General features: G+C 40.8%; 1 protein-coding gene across 2 annotated transcripts in view; it reads left to right on the forward strand.

The window, feature by feature from the left end:
• FSTL4 (follistatin like 4) overlaps positions 1-27,839 on the forward strand; it is a 471,972-nt gene that overhangs the window by 433,715 nt on the left and 10,418 nt on the right. Inside the window, exons 9-14 of one of the 2 annotated variants that reach the window (XM_054036449.1) lie at positions 6,002-6,163; positions 7,123-7,257; positions 9,095-9,121; positions 14,160-14,278; positions 22,943-23,092; positions 23,730-23,837. In XM_054036449.1, the coding sequence (XP_053892424.1) occupies positions 6,002-6,163; positions 7,123-7,257; positions 9,095-9,121; positions 14,160-14,278; positions 22,943-23,092; positions 23,730-23,837 (701 nt within the window). The remainder of the gene's footprint in view (positions 1-6,001; positions 6,164-7,122; positions 7,258-9,094; positions 9,122-14,159; positions 14,279-22,942; positions 23,093-23,729; positions 23,838-27,839) is intronic. The other variant, XM_054036450.1, reaches the window with a different exon arrangement.

Below are 27,839 nucleotides of genomic sequence, written 5' to 3' on the forward strand. Positions count from 1 at the left end.
ACCGCTGAGTGTAGAGAATAATTTTCCTTTGTTCCTATGCTCTGGAAAACATCAGCATAACTCATAATAATGTGTTCCTTGAATACAGTTTCCATAGGTAGTTGGATCTTCAGCTCAATTATGAGGCTCCTCTAGGAGAATTTGCCAGAAGTGGAGACATGTTTTGAACAATGCAATGTTTTGTTATGTGGCATTTAGCTGAAAAGAGAGAGGGCTGCAAATCCCTTTCATTTGTGAACTGAAAGAATTAAAACATCTGAGGAATGATTAATCCATTAATTAAAATAATCACTAAAGCATGCATATACTGTAGCAGCAATGTATTGCTTTGGGGCTTGATTTGGTCATCCTTATTCATAGTGACTTGCACCTTATTCCCGTGAGCTCTTCTAAAGAATTGAATGGGTCTACTTACAATGTAAGATGGCATGAGTAAGGATGGCAGAATCAGGCCCTTTGCAGACAAGTCTATTTACCTAATCTTTCTATTGCATGAGTCCTGTTCCTTTACAACTTTGTTTAATGTAATGGCATTTTTATGTTGCCTTTGGCTGTAGACATAGTATGATTTTGGAGATATATATTCACAAAGGGAAATGCAAACTATAGTCCACGTATTCCAAAGTCTTAAGCTGATATCTTTGCAAGTCTAAGAACAAATGTGCTTACCTGGCCAGTACTAATTTGTAGCAAGGACAATAGAAGCGCAGTCTGTTGTTTACCGGGTATCATAAGACAGTTGCACATAATCACTTGCCTGTATAATGAATTATGGTAAGACAAGAGAAAGGCAATAAAAGTTAAAATGGAGGCAGAGGAAGCAAGGTGTGGGGAGAAAGCAGGAGTAGATGCTCTCTATTTTGAAGGTGAGAGAGTAATGTGATTCCCTTATTAACCATTCTGAGAAAGATGTGCAGCAGGCCATAATTTCAAATTAAGCCAGTTTTAGCATAGTACATTGATTCAGTGCCTAGGATACCTAGTGGCTACATTTGGCAATGTAAATCTAGTCTAGTCTCAGGCTGCTAATAAAGTACGTGAATGCCTTGAGTCAAAGTAAGCAACTTGAAGAAATAGGGAGCTCCAAGTAACCTCTGCTTTGTTAATTAGTACCCCGTTCATAGAGGGCTTGAACATATACCCTTGAAATCAGTGAGAGTTTTGTTGTTAACTTAAATGGGAACTGGATCAATCCCAGAATGATGTAGTACAATACAGTACAATGACACGTAACCAATCTACACAGCTTTTGTGAGTGGTAACTAAATAATATTCATAAAGTGCTATGAACGTGTTAAAGAATGATTGCTTGAGACAGCACCACTAGATTTAGGGTAAAATTTTCCTGTGCACCTCAATGACATAGGAGTCTAAGTCCCATTTTCAAAAGTGACTTAAGCCCAGATTTTTAAAGGTATTTCAGTGTTTCTTTGCTCACTGTTTCAACATTTAACTGACTTGGGAGCAAAAGTCTTGTTTTCAGAAGTGAGGTAACAAAGAGCTTAAATCCCATTGACTTTCAGTGAAACTCAGGCTACTAAAGGGCAGCTTTTCAAAGGCATTTAGGCACCTGACAAAGAAGATTGGTGCCTAGTGGGATTTTCAAAATGCTTGAGTGCCAGTTAACAGGTGCTTTTGAAAGTCCGAGTAGGCAATTATCTGCATGGAGGCTAAATACCTTAGAAAATCTAGCCCTTCAGAATTAAAACAAATCCCATTGACTGTCAGTGGGACTTAGGCTCAATAAATGCTTTTGAAAATGGGAGTTAAGCTCCTAAATCACTTTGGCTCTTTTGAAAATGTTACCCTTTGTGTGTCTCCATGAAACAAACACTGCACTCCAGGTCTTCATAAAAGTTCAGTGAGGTGATCGTGTCCCCACGTGTGAAATACATAGAATCAGAGAACTTTAAAGGGTTTGTCGAAAGCTACCGAGGGAATTGATATCAGGACTGGGGTGGGAACTCAGGAGTTTCCGGCTCGCAGGCTACTGATGATACTCAGCTTTGTTAAGTGACTTCATCTAACCTTAAGGCTTCACAGTAAACAAAAAAAAAAAATCCAGCAATTGCCGAGCCAAAATAAAATCTTAAATCATCAGTCATGCTTGGAGATCCCTATCATAACAGTGTCCTTTGAGCAGTCAAAAGTTAAAAGGCCATTTGAGCAGGAAATGGGCTAAAAAAACCCATCATAACTTATAATATATTATAAAATATGTATCTTTCCTATCCTATGGCTTGATCTTGCACGCACTGAAGCCAATGGGAGATTTGCCATTGACTTTAATGGGAGCATGAAGTCAAAATGCCAATAAATTCATTTGTTTAGGAACTGCACGCTTCTAATGTTAATTGACTAAAACGAAGCTTGCTTTTTATAGTAGCCTCTACACACAGCTCTCTTGAAATATGAAATATAATCAATCTGGTTTTTATATCTCTAGACAGACTATGATTAGTAGACTTGGCAGGGTCAGAAACTAAGCTTGTCAGTCTGGTTAAAAGTACTTGTGGTTTGTGTTACTTATTGCCATGGATGACAGGGCACTAATGGTGCATTGTGTTTTTTTATGAATAGGAAATAACACTAATCTAAATATCTAATGCATAGGTAGACTCTAAAGACAGTCCTTTGTTGTAATTTCTGGATTGGTTTTTCTCTTCATTGCCTCAGGTCACTTGAACAGTCTTATTCAAATCCATAAAAACAGACTTGAGGCCTTGCTGTCATGTCTGACTCCATTCAAAAGCTTAGCCAGAGATGCTAACTCAATACCTATTGTAGGTACCCAGTAGGCAAGGGAGAGAGAATGGGATCTTCTCTCACTAGTTATGCTCATCAAAAAGAAGCTTTAAGGAGCATGTTGTTGAACTTAATGACTAGAACTACCCCCAGACAGATATCAAGCATCCTCGCAAGCTGTAGATAAGGTTCATTTGGTAACGTTTCTTTCTATACCAGCTGTTAGATGAAGGTACTTTTAGCATCCCGGGGCCTATGCATTCTTCAGAATTGTGCATCTTTAAACTGTTACTTCACTGATTCCCAAAATTTCCTAACTGAAAAACTGACAGAAATTTGACCATTTCATTGGTTACTGCCTTACAAATTCTATCGACAGCTGAGCATTAGCAATGAATTAATTTTGACACGTTTTTGAAATGTTAAATACACAAGTCTTTGCACCTGATATGCCCAGGATTCTCAGACTCATAGAACTGGAACATTTTCATCTACTGGTTTTCAAGCCAGTGACCTCCAATATCTTATGTCCCTTATTTGAGAGATGACTGCAAACGTTCTGTTGATTCAACTCAGTATAATGAAATGTGGGGCAGTCTGTGTTTGATCTCCTCTGTATTGTCAAGATGTGACTAGAAAAATCAGTGAGCATGAGTAAGAGAACCTTGATCCTGCTTGTCTCCATACCAAACTGATAGTCCAACCCTTATGATTGACAGTATTGTTTGTTATAGGGCATGCAGTACTATATATAATAAAGTACTAAGGGACAAACCTTGGTCTTGTTTCTCTTCGGAGCACTGTGACGAGAGCTGCAATGGCCTAGTGATGGTGCTCTTGTGCATTCTGGATGCACAGGGCAGATACAAGCAGCATTCCTGTATACCAGTACTTTTGCTTTCTGGAAAAAGGTGCAGTGTGCACTTCTGTGATTAAGAACAGCCATTGAACATTGCCAAATCTCCTAGTTTACACCCCTTTGGGAGTGTTAGTGTCAGGAATCTGGCAATGGGTACTGTACACTGTAGGGTTTTACACAGACTCTGTTTAGATTGCTTCATCTAAATTACTGTATATGCAGTTTCCTGTTGGCAGATAATATATTCTTCCCTTTATAGAAGAAATTTCCCTTTTCACATTACAACTTTCTATCCTCCTGAGAATGTGGGGGAGAAAGGGAATTCTTGTTCTGGGACACATTATATTGTACCATCATCTGCTATTATCCTTCAATCTTCTGGTCTGTTCTTTTCACCTACTCGTGTTTTCCTATGTTCTGTGTCCTTTAGTAAATGGTAAGAGAAGATGCTGTTTCTTCCAAATGAGCATCCTTTCTTGCTCGTCCCTGAGCTCTCTGCAACCCCAACTGCAAGTGCTACTTCAGACTTTGAAACATAACAGTAAAAATAGAATTTCACATCCCCTCCAAAGAAATACTCTCTCAAATCTAGTGAGAAGGGGGCTTAGTTCTTTGCTATGCTGCAGGAACTAGATCTTAGGTGTAAGATCAAGCCATGAAAACCTTTTCCTTTTCCCCACTTTAAGAAAACATGATCTGTAAACTGGGGGAGTTACCTTTGGCAGTGTAACAGACTCGTGGTGCTTGTTATGTAGCTTTCTGATAAGGCTATTGAAGCTATACTCACAATTGCTGAAGTCATAAACACTACAAAGACTCTTATCTCCACAGCTTGGTAAGGGATATGGAACCTTTCACTTCTAGGCTGCTGGAGTGAATCTGACATAGGTTACCAGAGAATGAAAGTTTTGACCTTTTCAGTGGCCTACCTAAAAGTTAGTGGTCTTGGTCCAGATCCTAATGGACACACACACACACACACACACACACACACCAACCATTGATTTCAATGGTAGTTAAGCACCTAACCTGCTTAGGTGCTTTCAAAAATCCCTGTAGGTGTCTATCTGCATCTATAGATGCCTGAATACCTTTGAATATCTAGTCCATCACAATTAAAATTGGGAATTTCAGCTGAAAGACCAAAGATTTAATGGGCCTAATATCTTTACAATAATTTTTGCAGTTTTTGATTAATCACCTCTTTAAGTCAGGACTGAGGTACATTGGTTGAACAATCCAGATGAATGGTATCCATGGTTCACCTATTGTCTCCATTCAAAAGTCACTATTTGCCAACAATTTTCACACAGTGTGGTGTATGAAATACCACAATATTTCTTTATATTCAAAAATAGGAGATATCTGTGGAAATTGTATGGTAATGGTGAGCAAATATATAATTTTAAATGGCTTTCATTTGTTGTAAGTAGAGGACTTAAGACTTCAGATCTGTAATTCTGTTACCCTGGCAACTTTCACAAGCATTAAATTGAAACGTATTTAAATAGTAACAGTAAGAATAGTACACTGAATAAAAACAAACTTAAAAACACTTATGAATTATTTTAAAATATTTAAACATACCAGAGTAGATAGTTAAAAAATGGTTAATGGGTAATATTAAGGTTTGTTGAATTGAGCAATGATCGCAACATGACTGAAAATCAATTAACTTGTTTGAAATTGTAATATAATTAGTAGTTCTGCCAATCAGTACACAAATGCTTCCTGCAAGAAATTGTCAATTTTTGGATACCTTCCAATTAAATAAATAATTTATACATATCCTACTTGCTCAGAATCATATGTAGTAAATATTTAAGCTATTTTATTGTTATGCATTTTTAATCATTAAAAATATTGAATAGCTGGGTGCCTTTTGTTGAATAAGTGCAGGCAGAGAATCCAGTTCTGCTCCCACCAATTTCAGTCCAATGTTTCCAGTTTATATTAGAGAGCAAGATCGTTAGGCCCTGAGCCAGCAAAGCATTTAAGCACATGCTTAGCTTTAAGCACATGAGTAATCCCCTTATGTCCCAATCCGACTCCCATTGAAGCTGATGGGAGTCTTTCCAATAACTTCAGTCGGAGTTGGTTTAAGGCCTTAATGAACAAAATCAAAGGTGATTTGACTACAAAATCAGATACAAGGATATCCTCCTGAATTTAATTTTGGAGCATTTTGTTTTGATTCAGTCAACGGAATACAGTAATGATTTTTCTACACTGCAACCTTAAATCTAGTTTACAATGGAAAAGAGAGTGTTGTTTATTTCACAATCCTTTGGATCAGGCTTTTTATACAACAGAGATCGAAGTCAGTGGATTACAAAGCACAAAGAGAGATAACAATTGACCAGTTAGTTTTAAGTCACCAATTTCTTATTTCCACAGTGCCACCAGTGATTCGTGTATATCCTGAAACTCAGGCACAGGAACCTGGCGTATCCGCAAGTCTCAAATGTCACGCTGAAGGCATTCCTAATCCCAGAATTACCTGGCTAAAAAATGGCATTGATATCATGCCAAAATTATCCAAACAACTGACACTCTTAGGTAAGGACAGAATTCTGGGAAATTTATGTACCGTTTAAAAAAAGGAGTTAAATGGTTTATGTTGCACCTAAAAATAGATGTTTTTCTTTTGCTGTCACGAAAGTATGAAAATTATGTTCCATGACCTCTGTTCTTTTTTTCTATCTCTTTCTCCAGTGATTTTTCCATAAAGTACAATGTTGCTTGGTATTAATGATAACAGCATTCCATTAAAACACCATGTACCTTATACTCAACGGCTTCGCTCATGGTTTAAATCAGGAACAATCAGAAAGGCAATATAGTACATTCATTTTGTATAGATGTAAATGACTATACGAGATGAAAATCTACTGAGAATACTGACTCATGTGTCTCCCTTTTCAGATTAACATCTGCAAATGAAATTATTTCTCCTTGCTAATTTTAGACCCTCATTTTCAAAAGCTAACAGAGGGCAGGATCATGTGTAAATTGTACTTGCAATACAAATATAAGGAAACGAGACCTCACCTAGCACAGTTAAAAGGGTTTTTTTTAATGATAGTGCATTATAGGAGAACAACACAATAGGTGGGATTGTGTAGAAAACATTAACATCCTGTACTAAAATGCTGAAAAATCAGGTTTTCATTGATTTGATGAAAAAAATTATCTAGTATTTGTATGGTTTTGTGCCAAAAAAAGGCAATTTTACAAATTTTTACTCGAGGCAAATAAGTGAGATGTTGCATTCTGTTTGGGTGTGGAATTTCACTTTATTTCTTTGTGGGAAGTCTGTATTTGACACTAGGAAAAGAAAACACTTCCATCCTTTAGCAATATGCAAATTCCTCAAAATCTCAGTTTAAACATGGAAAATATTCAGAGATAAAAACTTGTCACTTTGCAAACCTATAACAAGCCTCTTTAGGAAGCTAAGGCATTTGAACAGCTATGTTACAGCAGTGAGGAACAGTTTATGGATGTCTTTGTTGCAGCAAATGGAAGTGAACTTCATATCAGTAGTGTTCGATATGAAGACACCGGTGCCTACACATGCATTGCTAAAAATGAAGTGGGAGTGGATGAGGACATATCTTCTCTCTTCATCGAAGATTCAGCCAGAAAGACTCGTAAGCTTAATTTTTCCTTTATCTTTTTAGGAACCCACTATTTATTTTGGTTCTAATGCTATGTGGTTTATCTGAAGTTACCACTTCCCCTCTTTGGTTTTAATCACTGTGTACGGTGCGGGCGGGAGAGAGAGAGAGAAGAGGGCGGCCAGGGCTACAGCAGAGGCGCAGCCACGCAGCCCGTCCTGCTGCACTGCCTCCTGCCACTTGCCACGAGGGCTCCGCTCCGGTCGGCGGAGAGGGAAGGAAGAGGACTGCCCTGCAGGGCGCTCTGGTTCTCTGCGCCGCCGCCCCCTACAGGGCTGCTGGAGCGGAACAAAAAAAGCGGCCGTGCCGCCCTAGGATTGGGCAGAATGCTGCCTCGAACAATCCGCCGCCCCAAGCACCAGTTTGCTCAGATGGTACCTGGAGCCGGCCCTGGTGATTAAAGAACTGGGCTCTAGTTTGAGAAGATATCACATGAAGTATGATAGAAGACTTGAGGGTCTTTTGTGTGTTAGGGTTGTGTTGAGATATGAGCATAGATAGCTTTTCTACATTGCTAATATTTTTGGATGTAAAAGAATACAACCCAGAGATTTCTTCTAATGACTGCCTGATTTTAAAAATGAAATTTCATTGTTCTGTTTGTACAGACTTTTCCTTTTTCAAGACAAATAATACTCAAAATAGCCAAATATTGGATGCCTAGAATAGTGATCTGTGAAACTATTTTAACTTTAAGGGATGTCATCAGTTCAGATTGCTTGAATTTTTTAGTGTACCTGTATCACATTGAAAAGAATCAAAACTGTTTTAAAAATATTAAAATTATTTTCCATAACAAAGACAAATATTTTGCCATCCAAATCTTAGCCACTGTCTTCTGAAGAGTTGATTGGTTGCCACTTTGGAGTAACTCTCCAGAGTGCTTCTGTATATGATGCTTCTAAAGGTTCTGCAGATTGTACATGCGTGGGTTGATATTTTAGGGCTATGTGTAAACAGGATTCTGCTGCTTAGGTCACCTCCCAAAAATACACCACATTCTGAATTAGATGTTAACAATAGATACACACAGTCATGGCAATACTTGGTTCATTAAATAGAATTGTGTATTCTTGCAAATATCTGTCACTTTCACTTGAACCCTCGGGCAAGGGAAATTATACTATGGTGAGAAATAATTTGAAATATTACAAACCAAAATTCAAGTAATATACCTAAGGATGTTGTTTGAATCCTAAATGAAAATATAGTGTTGTTGCGTAACATTTCCAGAGGAAATACTGGAAACCATTTCGTTGGTATAACTGTCTGTTCTAGGCTTCAGAAAGATATTATATTTGCTTAATGAAAATGTATGGGAAATCGCTGTCTGTACTGTACCTACAATAACAACAAGGAGTCTGGTGGCACCTTAAAGACTAACAGATTTATTAGTCTTTAAGGTGCCACCAGACTCCTTGTTGTTTTTGTAGATACAGACTAACACGGCTACCCCCTGATACTTGTACCTACAATTACATTCAGGAGACTATTCTGTACCTCAAGGCTTGATCCTGCAGTCTTGGTACAGGCAAAACTCTCATTCATTGTAATGGGAATTTTACCAGTGCAAGGACTGCAGGACTCTCCCACAAGGAGAAGTTTGACTTTGGAAATGTCTTTTTTTCCTGATGTTTTATTCAAATTAAATACTTTGCCTGGATGAATGCTATGAAGTTTTTACAAATTAAGCAATTCACTTAAAATCACAGTGTTAATTCAGTTAACTGCTACAATGAAAATTTTGACATTGTATGTTTTTTTCTTTTCTTGATTATTTTCTGGCTTTCCCAATTTTCTGATGCTGCAGTTGCAAACATACTGTGGCGAGAGGAAGGTACTGCAGTAAAGTTGTTTTGTTGTAGTGATAATGTGCTTGTCTGCTTCAATAATTCCATAATGGGCCATTCTCCACTGACTTGCCACTAACTTTATCAGCTCTCACGGCTTTCAGATTAAATATCAGACCAGCAGTCCAAAAGCCACCCTTCACATAATAGATGTCACTTTCGTGATGTAAATCCTGTACATATTCCCTTAGATTTTTTTCTATCAAATTATAGATGATCATGATATATTTGAAATTGTTGATTTGGCACAAACAATCACTAATGCAATTTAATGTCAGATTCTTAGCAAATATCAATAGCTTAACAGAATTTCCAGAACAACTATGATCTCAATTTACTGCAAATGAACAAATGTAAATATAAATATAAGTTCCATTTTTAAACATGTGGATCATGCTGTCCTTTGCCTGTTCTTTAAGAGTATGTACAAATGTTTATTATGTAAACCACACACACACACTGCTTGTGTTCATATGTGTTGGGTGAAACCATAGTTATTGCTCCCTCCAATCCTTTAAATAGATGTGGGGCACAGGATGCCTCATTTCTTCTTGTTTTAATTGGCAATTAAGAACTCTAATCCGATCAGATTTATAGTGTGTCCTGCACAAGGTCAAAATTTCTGTAACGTGAAGGCTAAATTAGAGAAAAAGCATCCTAAGTAGCTAATGGACTCAAACTCCGTCAGGAGACACTTGTGGCCAACATTTGATTTGATTTTGTGTGTGCATATACTGTAATTATGTGCAAAAATGGGTATTAAGATATCTAGATACCGATTTGCACATGCAATGGCAGTAAATGAATATGCAAAAATATCTAAACAGTTGTGCTCCAATTGGATATTTTACAGTTTATCCACTTGCATATGTACAAGCATATATTATCCAACTGCATGCACAAATGTGGACATTTGGGCACTTTTGGGGTCTTGCATGTGTGCCTCCAAGCCACTGGAAAAATTGGCCCCTGGATTGTAAAACACCCACTAAAAAGATATGACTGTTTTGGGTGGGTTTTTTTAAAGTCCAGTCACAAGCTGGTGTTGGATTGGGTGCAGGCTTAACTTGTGCATCTTCCACACCTACTAGCATTATGGATCAAGTCTTCACCAGTGAATAAATAGTTCTTGAGCAATTTCCTTAATGTATCTGGCACAAGCATCCTTTCCTTCTGCCATCAGGCAAAGCATATATTTCCATCCTACTAGTTGAGAGTACAAGGACCATTTCACACCCGATCCTCTACACTATGCAAAGAGAGGCTCTTATTGCATCTTGGCTTAGGGCTATTCGTTTTGCTTTGGCTTTGCCCTGAGGATTTTAGAGGCATAAGGAAAGTGACAGTTGTCAGTGACCTGTAGTTCTTCATCTTGGCATACGAACACCCAGAGTGTATCCACTGTCCCATTCTCTGCAGTAGTGCTGATGGCATATGTGTAAAAGCAGCAGGTTTTGGATCATTACAAGTGGCAGGATCACTGACTTGAGCAGATTGTCCTGAGACAGTCCTTCCCTATTCCCAACTCAGCACCAGCTACTGTGTAATACACAATGATGGAGATTGTTTCTCCACTGCTGAGCTTCATGTAAATTGCACTGTGGGCATTTAGATTTGCTCCATTCCAGTGTATAGTTTGCTCAGATCGGAAATTGCTGTTGAATTAAATCAGTCAAGCGTCACCTATGTAATGGTGCATGGTTGTTTATGTACTGTGTATCCCATGTTCTACCTTAAAGATCCTCAAGGGGTGGGGTGAGAAAACTTTACATGGAATAAGCAGACAGAAAAGGAATTAAAGGAATATGTAAAGTTGAATAATAGTTGTACTAAATATAGTGTAGTTACTGTAAACTGACCAGAATCAAACCTGCACATTTCTAAATTAAATTAAATTCTGAACATTTAGAGGGAGAAACAGTGCTAGTGAGAGTAGATTTATTATCAATGTTCCTGAAATAACTGTGTGTTTAGAATATGATTATATAAATCTTTGCCTACATATTAGAAATTAAGTTGTAAAATATTTGATCTGCAAATTCATTCTAGAGAAAGGAGCCAATTTAGTATGAGAAAACTTGGCAAAGAGAAAAGGCTGGATGAGAGAGCGCTTTTTGTTTTGTTTGTTTGTTTACATTTTATTTTACTTATTTTTCCTTGCTGTTAAAATTAAAGCTGGTGATTTAATAAACATTATTAACCAAAAGGATGGGTACAGCTGAATCCATTAAGGTGATCAAATTCTCATGTTGTCATATTACAATAAATTAGATATTGTAGTAAACTAATGATGTGAGTTAATTACTGTATGTTGTGCTGCATGAAGCAAGCTTTTTGCTTTAAATCAGAGTTTAAATAATTGCAGTTGATCATTGAAAGAGGGCTATATTTTCAAAAGTTTTCATATACACAACTATAACCCAGGAAATGAATGCACATAGCATGCTCGGCCAGTTTCACATAGAATTGAAAGTATATGCAATAATTAATGCTTTTATGTGCATGTATCTTGTACAGTGAAAATAGTGGATAGAAGAGTGGGTGGCTCAGATACAGAATTAATCGTCACACTATTTTCAAAGCTGGAATAGTTTTCATTATGTCTGGGCCAAGGGAGGACAGGGAGAGCACGCAAATAAATAATCATAAGAATTATATATGTATATAAATTTAAACATGAAAGCTTTGTATTACCAGTTTTAGCTATTTAAATCCTTCAATCGATTTGGATTAGAATGAGGAAAACCATTACATGGATTGCCCTAGTGATACCAATTGGACCATTACTGTGTGTAAGCCAGTCAAGACTGAGGTGCATGTTTTTGATATGACAGTCAAACTCCAACGGTTAACTAGTGAAAAGTAACTTTTGTGTTAAAAAGCTGGATTGAAAATTGCCGACCATAAGAGCATTTTAATTTAATACCCTGTAAACCCTGAAAAGAGTGTTATCTTCAACAAACATCTTAATGTTTTAAATAGTGCCTGGTCCTGCTTCCATTGAAGTTAGACACAAAATTCACACTGACTTTAGTGGAAGTAGATTCAGGACCATCATGTTAAAATATTGCCAGGTAACTGAAGTAAATTTGAAGAGTAACTCCAAATCTGCACAGAACTGAAGGCATTATCAAGCAGTGTTTTTGCTATTAGGGGCTACTAAAAGCTGAAAAGTGCATTCATATTCTTAACAAAATCATCAAATAAAATAACACGAATAATGTGCATGCAGATAATAACAGGCATCTATCACAATTGTCGTAATTTATTGCATGACTGTTTTCACTTTTTAAAATGAAACTTTTATTTTACATATGCAAATTCATTCACTCATTGCACAAAGGGCCAAATTCTGCTCTCCGATACATACACTCAGTTCCCATTGAAATAAGAGGGAGTTATGTGCATGCAGTGAGGGTGGATTTTGGTTACAATGCCTGGGCAAAATGACCTGGTAATGTACTTCTGGAAAATTAGCCCTTAGCACCTACCAATCTACTTAGTCCTTAGGTAGAGCCTGAGTGGAAATTCAATATTTATGCTTTTTTCAGAATGCATGATCCCTCACTGTGGCATCACCTTTAAGGATCACAGCTCTTGTATCCGCTTGATGCCTTAACTGGGGTATTTCTGTGGTATGGTTCAGAGGCTAATCTTAAAGCATCCAATTCTCAGTGCAGCGACAAACATAGCCAAAGCTAAAAAGTCTCTCTACATGCAGTTGTACTCTGAAGCCAGATATTTGACACCAAGATCGTTTAGATTTAAGAAACACCCTCCCATGCTGAAATGTCATTTAAATAAATACAGCAAATATTTTATGAAATTTGCTAAAACTGTTAGTCCCAATCATATGTAGTTCTTACTGTAAAAATCTCCTGGAAGCACTTAACGCATGTGGAGTAATGCTTTAGATGTGAGTCTTCCTAATAGGATTTATAGATGGTAATCTAAGGAGAACTAGTCCCAATAGTGTGGAGTTGCTCATGTTTCTAAGTGTTTGCAGGATCAGGACCTTATTTTCTATGGAGCAAATTTTATTAAAAACAAAATTCTATATCACCAGTGCCATGGAAGTTTGGCAGATAAGTACACTATCAACATTATCTGAGATAACAAAGGCCATCGGAAGAATTTATTTAGCAGGTGGTATAAAAATTTAAAGAGTGTTGGGATCTTTCTGAGTATAGTGTTTGAAAAGATTCCCTAACCCATTTATAAGATATAATTTACTGCATTTGCATGTAGCTGAAGAAGAATCAAACTATCAATGGTGTAGGGCATTTCTGCTCAACAGAAATGTGAAATTATAATCTTACAACAGAAATTCACTGAGAAGCAGCCAGTTTTTCAAAAGCTGCTGGAATGCCCCAGTTTTGATAGCTATTGCTATTGCAATGCTGAAATATTCCACATTTGTGAATTACAGTTTGCAAAATTTCAAAAATGTATTTGTTTTGGTGGCTATTTTTGGTTCATGCAGATGGTTTTAGACTACAGGATGGATTTTTTTAAATGTATTTCATGAAATAAGCAATGCTTTTATTCATCTTTACAATTTGCAAATTGCAAAAGGTCAAATTAATTGTAACTGTGTGACTTTGAGGGGTTATTTTGTTTGTGTGTTTTTAGCTGACAGTTCCTTCTCAGTTGCCTAACAGTTAGCAAGCTATTTCCAGTGTAAATGGGAAAAGAAAAAAAGTCATGATTTGGCAAGGTTAGAATGTCACAGACATTCAAATTCTGAGACAGATACAATCATGGAAGACCTCAAGATATTTCCCTATCTTTGTTACTGCCGCCACCAAAGCAATGTGTTTTTGAATGTGTCTGTACCTCCTTCCTCACACCTTGAAGCCCTCGTTATGACATGAAGTTTGATTTTGTGAATGCACCAACTGCATCCAAATTACCAGTTTTTATGTAAAGTGATTTTTTGTTGTTCTTCCAAAAATAAAAAGTCTAGAAATGTGGTTTTGTTGTTTTAAATTCTGCTTCTTTCGCTTTGTATTTTTTTTCTTAAAGGCCTAAGTGTGGGAAATATGTTTTATGTCTTTTCCAATGATGGGATAACAATCATTCAGCCAAACGAATGTGAGATCCGAAGACATATCAAACCCAGTGAGAAGATTTTTACAAGTTATGTAAGTTTTTGTTTTGTTTTTTTGTAATAAAGTATCCAAGTCATCTGTCAACTTGTGCTCCCTAGATTTTGTGAAGAGGCTATACAGTAAGAGAGAAAAGTTACATTAACAAAGTGTCCAGCTGAGGATGTGCAAGGCGGGGATTTGTGGCCATGCAAAAGGTGAAGGAAGTTTAGCCTTGGAATCACAGAGTGTCTTGGGCCTGGCTTGCCAGTACCCAACACCTTGCGTAGTCATTTCCAACTGTGCCAAGTGGATATAAAATGTTACCAAATCAGAACTGGGCCACAAAGCAACTAGGTCTCCCCAGCTGAGGGCTGCCCCATTGTGGTCCCTGCTAATGTAATACTGGTGTAAATGGCTTTTATGCCCCCTCCCACATTATACAGCCTCCGGGTGCAGGTGGTGAGGGAGTGTTGGTGGCAGGACAGGGCATGCAACTGGAATAGTACTGTGTTCTGTGTATTCTTAGCTGGCAGATGACCACTTGAGATATGGCTCAGGAATCAGGGAGCCACAACCAGCTGTTTTGCAATCCCTGTCACAGCTGCACCCAGGAAATACTGAGCTTTGGGCCTAAATCTATGCAAGGGTTGGTACTTCCACAGTACTTGTTCAATACAGTTCTTCTTCAAGGCCCTATGGGTGCGCCACTTCAGGTCCATGTGCATCTGTGCAGCCCTTGTTCAGAGACGTTCAGTTAGCAGTGTCTGTTCAGCCCACACATGCGCCTTATGCCTCCTCATGCCAATTACCGAAGTTATATAGGGGTGCACAGGTGAACCACCATCAGTTCCTTCTCAGCCACCTCAGCTGGAGATAGAACTCTACCATGTCTACCTGGAGCATGCCTTGGCTTTTGTAATATTTCTGTAGTTGTTAGATAGTTTTTATAGTTAGTTAGATAAATAGTGAGAGGATTGTTTTACTCCTTTTCTTCTTGGGAAGACTTATTTTTTCCTGGTAGGGCATGCCTGGCTTGCCAGGTTTCACACTTTGTCTCTCCTGCCAAGAGACTATACCTGTGAGTGACAGCCACACTTAAGTGTGTTCATTCCTTGCAGGAGTCCCACATCTCCCAGAAGTGCAACTTCTGCCTGGCCTTCAAATCCAGGGGAAGGAAAAACAGGGAGATTAAACTCAGACTGCTAATGAGGAAATTCCAGGGGTGGTTTAGAACAATTTATTGTCCAGTCAGAAACACCTTGGACACATAGGTGACAGTTCCTCTACAAGTGAGGAACTCCTTAGACTGGTGGAAGAACCAACTCAACATCTGTGCAGATGTTCCTTTCTGTCAGCCAACCCCAACAGTGACTTTAATGATGCATCGCCTCAGTACCTGCACAAATCAAGGCAGTCTCCACATCAGTCTGTTGGCATTCAGGGCTGTCAGGGCTTGCCTTCATTTCCTACCCTCATAAGGGGCAAATCAATCAGGGTCATGACGGACAACGTATCTTGCACATTCTATATCAGCAAACAGGGAGCAGGAAGATCTCCCTCTCTTGGCCCTGAAGTCATGAAGCTATGGAACTGGTTCATAGCTCATCAGATCCGAATCTCAGTGATCTATCTCTGAGGGATTCAGAACACCACAGCCAATGTCCTCAGCAGACATCTCTCGCAGGCCTACAAATGGGAGCTAGACACCCAAGTTCTCCCCAGCATATTCCTAAAATGAAGACTTCCAGAGATGGATTGCTTCACCACCTCCAGGAACAGGCAGTGTCCTCTTTTCTGCTCAAGAGAGGGTCTGAGCCACCACTCCTTGGGCGATGCCTTTCTTCTATCTTGGAAGAACTATCTGGTCTATGTGTTTCCTCCAATGTTACTGATATTAACGGTGATAAACAATATCAGGCAGGACAAAGCCAGAGTTATTCTAATAGTGCTGATCTGGCTAAGACAAGCTTGGTACCTTTACCTGTTCACCCGTGTGTCCAGCTGTCATTCAAGCTCAGAACCAATCCTCATCTCCTGTCACAGGATGCAGGTCATGTGCTTCTTCCCAACCTAGTGGTTCTCTGCCTCAGGACATGGCTCATAGGGTTAGAATCTTCCTGCTCTATGGAAGTACAACAGGTATTACTGAACAGTAGAAAGAGGTCAACCTGCACTACTTACCTGCAGAAATGAAATATTCTTCCATTGGTGATGGTGTTGCTGCCTTTCAGTCATCCTGGATTATCTGTTGGCTCTAAAGAAATTTGGGTTATCAGCTAGTTCAGTTAAGGTCCTTCTGGCTGCAATATCAGCCTTTCATCTTCTAGTAGAAAGATTCTCCATATTTGCTCATCTGGTATCATGTAGGTTTATTAAGAGTCTGGGGAATCTCTGGTCTGCAACCAGATTGCAGGCAACATCTACGGCATTACTGAAGACTACCAATATCTGAAAAATGTTGGGCCACTACCATGGGCTTCAGTACTTATGTTTTTGAAACATTATGTCCTGATCCATGCTGTCAGATCTGATGCAGCACTTGGTTCTGCAGTACTATCTTCAGTTCTGGACTCTATTCCGAAGCTCCCTTCTCCATCTAGGGATGCTGCTCAGAAGTCCACCTGAAGTGGAGCACCCATAGGGACACTACTGGAAGAAGAAAAAGAGGTTATTCACCTTGTGCAGTAACTGCAGTTCTTTGAGATGTGTATTCATGGGTGCTCCACTACCTTCCCTCCTTTCCCTCTGCTTCAGACTGTTCCTTAGGGAATGTTTGGGTGGATAAGGAACTGAGGAAGGTTCATACACACACTCCTATAGCCTCGATATCTGGCACAAGGATGCATAGGACACATGCATAGGCCCAACGGACATAGCAAACTGAAAATCTCTGATCAAGGGGAACACACACCTGAAGTGGGGCACCAAGAGGGGGACACATCTCTAAGAACCGCAGTTACTGCACAAAGTGAGTAACCTCTTCTTCTGCAGGGTAGATATGCAATTGGTCTTCACTTCAGGTCTGATCCCTTCTGGCAATCCCTATGCTTCTAAGGCTGATTTTTAAAATAAAAACAATGCATATTCTGATCCTGACATGGGGGTTATTAATGTGGTACAGAGTGTTTGACTATAGTTACCTTATTCACATGCATGTAAGCTTTTCATGCAATGGCTCCCCAAGTCAGAATTGAGATACAGTGGCAACATGTGGGGGATAGTGATGTGGAGAAATTGACACCTCTACTGAACATTCTGTGTAAGTTCCATTGAAAATAAGGACAACTTGGGACCCCTATTTGTCTATTTGAAATGTTCTACAAACACTGGTATTTTTTTAAATCCAATATTATATGAATTCAAAGAAAACTGGTAAAGGAAAATTCTGTCCCAGTGGCAGTGAACTTTTAGTATTGGATCACACATCATGGCAAGTGCTATAGCAAGATATCACATGCCTTTAAGGCCTTGAATTAAGTTTTTTCAGTATTCATGTCATGCTATTGCACAATAAGGCATCACTTGTATAATCATATTGAACTATAAAATATCTTCAAATATAGGTACTGAAATATGGCCAGAAATGTTCCATTTGTCATTTGTTTATTTACCATATTGAAGAAAGGGCATCATTGTGTTAAATAAATATCTTTTAAATATAAATAACTCTCAGATTAATATTTTTTCTTCATTTGAACCTTTTAATATATCATCTTATAAATCGACACTATGATCTTCACCCTTGAGCACCCTGTGTGGACATATTATTAAACCTTATTACAGCCATTACAACTCAAAGACAGACTTCTGGGTTTCTTTTCTGAAGAGCTGTAAATATTGGAAAGGTGGTACTGGAAATTCAGCTTGAAAAGAACAAAGAAAGAAGGGCACTTAAAGAAAACCAGTGGTGGGTTTAAAGGAACTTTTAGCAGTGCTATATGTCTGATCTCTAGAGAAACCGCTAAAGACCTGATCCGCCTCCCAATGAAGTCTTGGGGCCCTTTGCCATTGGCGTCAATGAGCGCAGGAGTAGACCCTGGTTCAGATAGTTCTAAATAAATTAGATTTACATTACATGGCTAATGTTAAAAATAATACAAAGAAAAAAGTAAACAGTGATACGGTTGTACAAAGAAGGCAACCTTTGGTGAGTTTACAACAGAAGCAGCTTCATTTGCTATCTGATTGGCATAAAAGACGACTTAGTGTGGGCAAGGCTGAATGTGTTAAATTTGAAGTGAGTGCTGCATTAGACCCAGAGGGCCAGATTCTGGTCCCTGCTCCAGCTCAGTTACACCACTATGGTAGCACAAAGTTGCTGGGCCTGTAGACAGGTTTAAGTTAAATGTGCTCTGAGCTGCTCCAACTTAGAAGTCGTCTACACGGGAAGTTAGTGCACAGTAAGCTAGGGTATGAATTTAAAGTGCACTAAGAACTTCACACTAGTTCCCCATGTGGACACCCACTGTGCACTAAAAGTGCCCTCATGGGGGTTAATACAAATTGCACTAAGCTGATGCCCACAAAGGCATTCTTAGCACATAGTAAGTGTCCGCCCAGGGAGTTAGTGTAGAGTAGCTAATGTGCACCAGGTGCTATGTGGGTTTTCTCTGTGTAGACAAGCCTTTACACCAGAAACCAGACTGGACTCTGGCTGGCTCCAGGATCTGTGGGAGGCATAAAGCAGAACTCAGCCACACTAGACAATCTGGCCCATTATCTTCAAAACTTAGGCCTGGTCTACAGACCGATTTTGGACTGGACCAGTGTAACTATGTGTGCTAGGGGTGTGATTCTTTTACTATATTGATACAATCCCTAGTATGGATGAAGTTGTACCAATAGAAAAGTGCTTATAGCTTATTCATTGCCCTTCTTGTACAGAAATAAGCCATAACAGCCTCCACAGCAGGGATATCACGTTCACTGTGCTGGGAGAGCTAAAGTGGTACAACTTTTATGTAGGGACAAGGCCTAAGAGCCACAGCTGCATGCATTCATTTCCCCCCCCCCCCCCATGCCCTGTATCTGCTCCACAACTATGCATTCAAATAAAGTAGCCAATAAGAAACAAAAGGAATTAATGGCTAGTTAGCAGGTGAACTTTTGCAAGTTCACCCATTAGGATGACCCATAATGAAGGCTAAGATTTAGTCATGGGTATTTTTAGTCAAAGTCATGGACAGGTCACGGGCAATCAACAAAAATTCAGGCCCCATGACCTGTCCATGACTTGTACTATCTACCCCTGACTAAATCTTGGGTGATCTGGGAGGCTCTGGGGGTACAGCTGCTGCTCTAGAGGGGGGATCTGGTGAACCCGCTGGTGTTTGTGTGGTGGGGGGGAGGCTGCTGGTGAGGGGCGGCCCAGGACCACCACCGCTGCTACTGGTGGGGGGTGGCCTACCAGCCTGGGACTGTTCCCACTGCTGCTGGTCAGGGGCAGCCCAGGACCACTGCTACCGCTGTTGGGGGGAGGGAGTAGCCCAGCCGGTCTGGGACTGCCGCCGCGGTTGCTGGCAGGGGGCGGCCTGGGACCACCATTGTTGCGGGGAGGGGGGCCACTGCAGCTGGCCCCAGGGCCACCCAAGCTGCTCAGGCGGCCCTGGGGTCAGTCGCCGGGAGCATCTGAGCTGCGTGGGCAGCCCTGGGGTCAGTCACACCTGCTGGCTGCTGAAGCCACGGAGGTCCCGGAAAGTCACAGAATCCGTCACTTTCGTGATCTCTGTGACAGACTCGCAGCCTTACCTGTAATACAAACGCAGGGTACTATACAGCTCTCATTGAAGCTAAAGGAAGTTTTGCAGTGGGCCTCAATGGTTGTAGGCTCAGGCCCAAGGTTATTTTTAGTGCATTTCTTAAAACTATTATTTGTGCTGCTCTTATATCCTCTCACATGCTGGTCACTTCCACTTAATGTCAGCTAAGGAAGACTATTGTTCTAAGATACATAGCGTGGCCCAGTGGAGAATACACGACACTGGGAGTCTAGAGACCTTGGTTCTGTTTCCACCTCTCTCACTGACTTGCTGTGGGACTGTGATGGGTTGGGGGAGGGATATCTCAGTGGTTTGAGCATTGGCCTACTAAACCCAGGGTTGTAAGTTCAGTCCTTGAGGACTTAGGGATCTGGGGCAAAATCAGTACTTGGTCCTGCTAGTGAAGGCAGGGGGCTGGACTTGATGACCTTTCAGGGTCCCTTCCAGTTCTATAAGAAGGTATATCTCCATATATTATTATATTTTATTATCACAGAAACCCCCTTGGGGCTGCCAACTGATGTGCCAAGATTACTCCTGCCCCTGCCTTCTCTGCCAGCTTGGGACTCCAGAACCCTGCCTGGTTGTGCCAGACATGCTTGCCAGCTACAAACACAGACCCAGGTCTGAACCACACCCCACAAACTGCAGGCTTAACTGAAAGCAGCTTAAGAAGTGTTCCTGTCTCTAACACTCAGATGCCCAACTCCCAATAGGGTCCAAACCTCAAGTAAATCCGTTTTACCCTGTATAAAGCTTATACAGAGTAAACTCACAAATTGTTCGCCCTCTATAACACTGATAGCGAGATATGCACAGCTGTTTGCCCCCACCCCTTCCTCCCAGGTATTAATACATACTCTGGGTTAATTAATAAGTAAAAAGTGATTTTATTAAATACAAAAAGTAGGATTTAAGTGGTTCCAAGTGATAACAGACAGAACAAAGTGAATTACCAAGGAAAATAAAATAAAACACGCAAGCCTATGCCTAATACAGTAAGAAGCTGAATACAGATAAAATCTCACCCTCAGAGATGTTCTAATAAGCCTCTTTTACAGACTAGTCTAGGTCCAGCAGTCACTCACACCTCCCTGTAGTTACTGTCCCTTCTTTCAGGTATCCTTTGGGGTGGAGAGGCTATCTCTTGAGCCAGCTGAAGATGAAATGGAGGGGTCTCCCAGGGGTTTAAATAGACTTTCTCTTGTGGGTGGACAGCTAGAATCCTAGCTACAAGATGGCATTTTGGAGTCACATGGGCAAGTCACATGACCATGCATGACTCAGAACTTACAGGTAGCAGCCATTGCTCACATGCTACCTTGAACTTCCTCAAGTAGACTTCTTATGTGGATTGGAGCCTTCCAAGATCCATTGTCCGTTAAGTGTTTCTTGACTGGGCACCTTACTTGCAAATTCCTTTCTAAAGAAGCTGCCCAAATGCCTTACTAAGGTTACTTAAAATCAAACAAGTACACAGCCAATATTCATAACTTTGAATACAAAAAGGATACATGCATACAAATAGGATGAATATATTTAGTAGATCATAACCTTTACAGAGATATGTTACATGGCATATGTAGCATAAAACATATTCCAGTTATGTCATATATACATTCATAAGCATATTTCCATAAAGCATTATGGGGTGCAATGTCACAGGGGCCTTGGACAGTTCACTTGGACCCAGATTTTCTGCTGTGCCAAGTTTCCATTTGATGCAAAAGTGGGAGCAATGGGGAAGGAAGAGTTTGTCATGGAGATTTGTAGCTTCCTGAGTCTCAAGCTGCATGTTTGCTACCGAAGATTGCCAGCCGCCACGTATGAAAATCATAAGTCAGCGCTCAAAGATCATGAGAGTGGCCTAAAAGTTGTGAGATATTTTAAAAACAGAATACATCGTGGTGTTTGCTCTGCCTTCTGGTTCACTCTCAAAGCTCTGTGCACAAAGGACCACATGCCACCTGAGGATAGCCAAGGCCCGATGCACTCCATCTCCAGCTCCAACCTACTTCTATGCCAGGACCAAGATGCACAAGCTCTGTTCACCAAACCAAAGGACTTCTCAGCAGGCTAGATCTAGCTGATTTCCAGCCTTTGTGCACCCACAAAGTAGCAGAACTCAACAAGAATTTGGCCCTCCAAGCTTTAGAACCCCAACTAAACAATATTGTACTTTGTTAGGCACCCTGAAAGATACCAATTGAAAAGTACCATTACTGTTAGAATAACTTACCGGTCAGCAATCATAATGTACAAGATGGGAAAGAAAGCCTATGAAGAGAAAGCTATCACCAAAAAGGAGAAGCAGCATTACAGAAAATATAACAAAGGACAAATCCTGCTGGCTCTAATGATGTGTAGTCCCATAGGCTTCAACAAACGACCCAGATGTGAATAAAGTCAACAAGATCGAGCCCACACTATATGATACTTTTATAAAGATGTTTCCATGTTGGAGTTAAGGAGACTATTGGACTCTTCTGCTGCTACTCTAAATGCCCAAGGACCTGAGAGCAAGATTTCCTAAAACTGAGAATGAAGGCTATAGGAACAATGCAGCGCAAAAATTTCATTAAAACATAAATCACTGTGTTTTAAACCCAAAATGAGATTTATATTGCTAATAAATGTTGACAGCACTATAAGTCCTCTTGTACCAGGGGATGCTTCAAAAGATTCTGTTCTATGCAGCATCGTGGTTATTTGAATATAAATGGGAGCTTGCAGCAAGCTCCAGTTGCTTAATCTCACTGGGATAGATCCAGACTACAGTGTGCTACCTAATACAATAATTATTTCATGTTTTCCAGGTAAAAAGTGGGAGGGGGGAAATAATTTAGGCATACGATAGTCCCCACAGATTTTTTTGTTCTATGATTCTAGGCTAAAGTGCAGGCTGCTTAGAGCATGGCCCCTAATTTGCACAAATTAAACCTATTCTTTTCTCTTTCAGGAAGAGATCTGTCCTAAAGTTGAAGGTGGACCTGTGCAGTCCTGCCTCTGGGCTTCAGCTGTCAATGTCAGAGACAAATATATTTATGTGACACAGCCCAAGCAGAACAGACTAATGATCATTGATATCCAGACACAGAAAGTCATGCAGGTACTTACCAGGCAAGCTATTTATTCAGGAAGGCAAAGAGGCTTTGATATGCTAAAGAATTAGGTCCCTACCCAGTGAACCTGTAACCTAGCTCATGTGTTGGACAGACATACTATTTTCACTCATTGGGGTATACTGCGTCATTTGCCATGCTATAACCTCATTCTCAAAAAAAACTGCTTGATGGCATGATTCTCATAGTCCTAGGAAGACATCTGCAGTCACATTTGCAGCTACCTAGAAAGTATTTCTCACCTACACTTACTGGGTCAGTTTGTGACCTCAGTTATAACCAGATTGCCCAGGTGTAACGCTAGCAGAAATTGGCCCCTGTAGATGGAAGTTGTGATGTGAGATGGAGTGTTGTCTGCTTAGCCAGATCAGGGGACTGGAATCGGGCTACCTAATTTCTATTTCTGGCTCTGTCACTGACTCACAGTGTGATTTTTTTTTTCAGCTAATTACACAACTCTGTGCCTCCATCTCCCTAAAGTGGGGGGAGGAGGGAGTAGCAGGTGGATAATGGATTCCACAGGAACGTTCACAGTTGTCTTTGTAAACAAATGTTAACATAAATAATGTTTGTAAGCCACCTTCACTTGACTAAATATGAATACAAATATTTGTTTCTTTGAAGTCTGTGGATGTTGACCCCCTACCAGCCAAATTACATTATGATAAATCACATGACCAAGTCTGGGTCCTTAGCTGGGGGAACATGCGGAAGTCCCATCCAACACTGCAGGTAAGTGTTGTGTAAAGTTAACATTTTACCCTCTCTTTTTTTTAGCAGCACCATTGGCTACTGATAACACTTTCTGTCTTGAATTTTTGCAGTCATTGTGCATTATTTCTCCCCCACCTCTCTTACAGTTTAATCTGTTTTTGAGCCACTGTCAGGCACAAAGCAGAAAATATGTTGTAAACCAGTAGTGGGAGTGTGTTGTTACCATTGTCCATTTTGTTTTGTTAAGACTGATGACAGAGCCAAATGCCACAAATGCATGCAGAAAGAGCTGGGGTAACTGAGAAAAATACAAACAAACAAGGCTCATAGTGATTTTTGCTACCTGTTCAGAGCCTCCTTTAAAACAGCGCTGGCACAAAGTGGTTGTTAGGCAACTGTAAAGGACTCCCTTTGGTCTAGGTGGTCTCGACAGCGGGCACAGAACCAACTCAGCCAGCTCATGACACATATAGCAGGATCCCTTGGAGCAGGGAGTTTGGGGAGGACAACAGTGCCACCGACATTCTTACACCCTGGGTATTCCCTTTTAGTATAACAGGCCATAGGGATCATTTTATCTGGGCTGGACGGCCCTCAGACAGCTCTGATCTGTGCCAAACCAGCCCTAGAAGAGGTGCAGAGTTAGCCCTGCACTTAGCGCTGCACCAGAACAGGATGCATGCCTCTCCACTGTAAAGGAGGACGAGATAAGAATGCAAAGCATTATGTGGTATTGTGTGGAAAAGGCACTATATATACAAATACACTGTACTGTAGTTCTATAGTTCCTTCAGAACTCTTTGGCCAATCATGTGCCTGCATCCGAACAAGCCTGTTTCTCCTTTTTAACATCAAGGGAGGCTAGATAGTATATTAAAAACAATTAGCTATTCAGCTTTATACAGTGTGGGGCTAAGTTTTCTGCTGGTCCATTAAGATGCTGCTTATTTTCTTTGAATTCTGCTGATTTTACTTCAGTTCTGTCCCCAAATCTTGAGTCTCTTTTGTGGACCAACTATGGCGCACAATACACTAGTATTCTTCTTCTCCTCTCAATGAAATATAAACCTTTAGCAGAGAAAGAGGTTGTTCGCTGCTTCTGAGACTTTTGTATCGAGAAGTAAAAAAAAGGAGTGATAATTGAAAGTATTCTGCAAACTCAGTTTCAAATCCCTCTTTCTGAATAAAAAGGTCAGGCTGGTTTCCAAAGCAGCTCTCAAGAATAAAGAAGCATACGCACAGCCTTTAGGACAAATTCTTCTTTAGACACCTTAGTGCAAATGTGGAATAAGTCCATGAACCTCCATCTAGTTACTCCACATTGATCGCGGTTTAACCAGAGCCCTACACATCATTTTACCAAGCTAATACAAGACCCAAGTTTGGCCCATCCACACGTACTGCTGTGTAATTGCTATTTTCTGATACCCATGGTCTAGAACCTTCTGGATCTATGAAACTCAAGCTTTCCCATTTATAAATTATTGCCGACAACATCCAGATACTTAAAGGCTAGACTGAGCATAGACCTGCGTTAGGAGCAATATACAGCGCTGCTCTCCCGGGAAGGAACTGAACCTCAGAGAGGCACAATTGCTTTCCTTCCACCACCTGTCTCACACAGTATAGAAATCTGCTAATGGCCTTGCCCCGCAGCAAAATACATCCAGTAGTTTTTACACTAGCCAGCATATTGGTGGGGCAGATCCAAGGTTCTCTTCCCATTCCCTTCATCACCACCTCAGGTGGCTGCCTCCGTAATGCAGGAGGGTGGACTGTGTGTTCTCACTTCACTGTTGGTCCTTGTGTAGTCGTGAAGGATTGGGTCAACTGCCGGCCATTTACGTTCACTCTGAAATTATTGGTGATGTACGGAAGAAACAATCCAAGATTTTCACAAGCAGTGCTTCCACAAACTAACAATGTTACGCTGCATGAAGTGAGGAAACCCGACCTGGAGTTTAGTGTGAGAGCAGAGATTTGGCTTCATGCTCTTATTTTGACATCTACTGTATTTTTTTCATCTGATACCCACCATAAAAATTAATTCATCCATGAGGCTGCAGTAGGTTGCCAATATCAGCCTCCTGGTTGGATGAGTTGCTATAGTACTGTGTTGTTCTGTCTCGAGTTATGCCAACAGTACAGGGCCTGATTTTTCAGCTATGCTGAGCACCCACAACTAATGTCAGTAAGCATTTTGTGTGTGCACAGCCCCCATGAAATCAGAACCCTAGTGTCCTAGGAATTGGATTTTTTCTCTCAAAATAAAAATAATAATAATAATAATAATAAAAAGGTCCTGAATGGCACATCCTGCCCTTGCCTTCTGGTCTGCAGAGACTCTCAAGACAATGGCCCCACTGTGCTTCTGCCACACCAAGGGATCAAGTATAGGATACTGGAGGCCTAGGCAAGGGATGTGCAATCCCCATGAGGCACTGGAAGTCAGTTCCAGCGTGAAAAGGGATAGAGAAATAATCAACTGGCTGTAGAGAGACTGAGACGGGTGGGCTGGAAGTGGTGAGGCACGAGGTGATCTGCCATTGCACACGTCCGCTTGACTTCCTACCTCCACTCCTCATAGGGAAGCAGGAAGCTTAAGGATCACAGATGCCTTTCTGGAAGATAGATATGCTTTACAAGTTGTTGGGTTTGGTACGGGAGTAACTGGATGAAATTTAAGGCCTGTGATATAGGGGAGATCCAACTCAGTGATCTAATCTTCCCTCTTCCCATCCCCACCCCCACCCCCAGTGAATCTAGGGCTAGCTACAGACAGGTACCTAGGTGTTGCAATGCCTAACTCGTAGGCACCTAGTGGAATTCTGAGCCCTGAGCTAGCTGCCTGGGCTACCCATGCATTGCATAGGGAGAGTTAGGGGCCCAAGAAGGAGATTCCTGGGAGCCAGCTGAGGAGGGAGTGGCCTAACCTAGCCAGGACTGAAATGCAGAGGAAAGGGGTGGGGCTTAGACTCCAATCAAAAGTATTTAGGCAGCTGACTCCCATTGATCTGGGCCTTAGGCACCTGAGTGACAGGCCAGAGGGAAGTGCCAATATTCTTAGCCACAAACCCTCTTCTGAAGTTAGGCACTTAAAAGCAAGGTCAGCTTTTTCTCATGAAAAACCAGAGAGGAGGCCATCCAGACTGTTATGGCTTATTTGGAGCAGGGATGTGAACTTTAGTCTTCCCCTTCTCGGGCAAGTGCCCTAACCACAGGGCTATTGGGTATGCTAGGGACACACACAAGCGCGAGCCGAAAAATTCCCAATCTGCTTGGCCCTGATTTTGTGTGAGGTCCAAGCCCATGGGCATGCTCAGCACACACTAATGCAACTGAGTGCTTTAGGAGAGATAAGGGAATGCCCAGTCTGAGAATTGCTCTGGGGTTTCAGTTTGAGTGCGGGCTCCAAGCAGTGACGTGGGCCCACCAGCAGATACTTTGATGCCTACAGGGTTAGATAGCAGCTGGACAGTGGCTCTGAAAATGTCAGTGGCACCAAATGTTGGCATTAGATGCCTGAAGAGGCAGTTAGGCACCCAAATATCTTGAGTCTACTCCAGCCCTTATGTTGGCGCTTGAGAGTGGGAGGATCTTCTCCTTGCTGCCCTGCACAGCAGCTAAGTGCCCAGTTAAACTATTCAGGCCAGACGTTTGCCCATAAATGATCACCTTCTTTACAGCAGTTGCCAGGGTATTATAAAGCAGGTGCCGTATTGCCATACATATTTTACAAACCACCTGGGCCCTGCTAAATAACTCAGGAATCCTGCACTGTTGTAACCTCTGGCAACAGAACAGCAGCAACTAAACAGAAGTTTCTGAAGCAATCTCCGTTAACTTCCCTTATGACTAGCATAGGTTCCTGGACAAGATACAGGAAGACAAAATGGAGTCCCTTTACCCATTCCAACTTAATAGCTTCCATCCAGCTGTGAGAGGTTTCTGTAATTAAAGGAAAGATGGCACAGACTTGTGATTATTAACACGACAACACCAACTGCACAGCTGGAAACT

Source organism: Malaclemys terrapin, chromosome 8 (assembly GCF_027887155.1).
Source record: "Malaclemys terrapin pileata isolate rMalTer1 chromosome 8, rMalTer1.hap1, whole genome shotgun sequence".
NCBI classification, from domain to species: domain Eukaryota; kingdom Metazoa; phylum Chordata; order Testudines; family Emydidae; genus Malaclemys; species Malaclemys terrapin.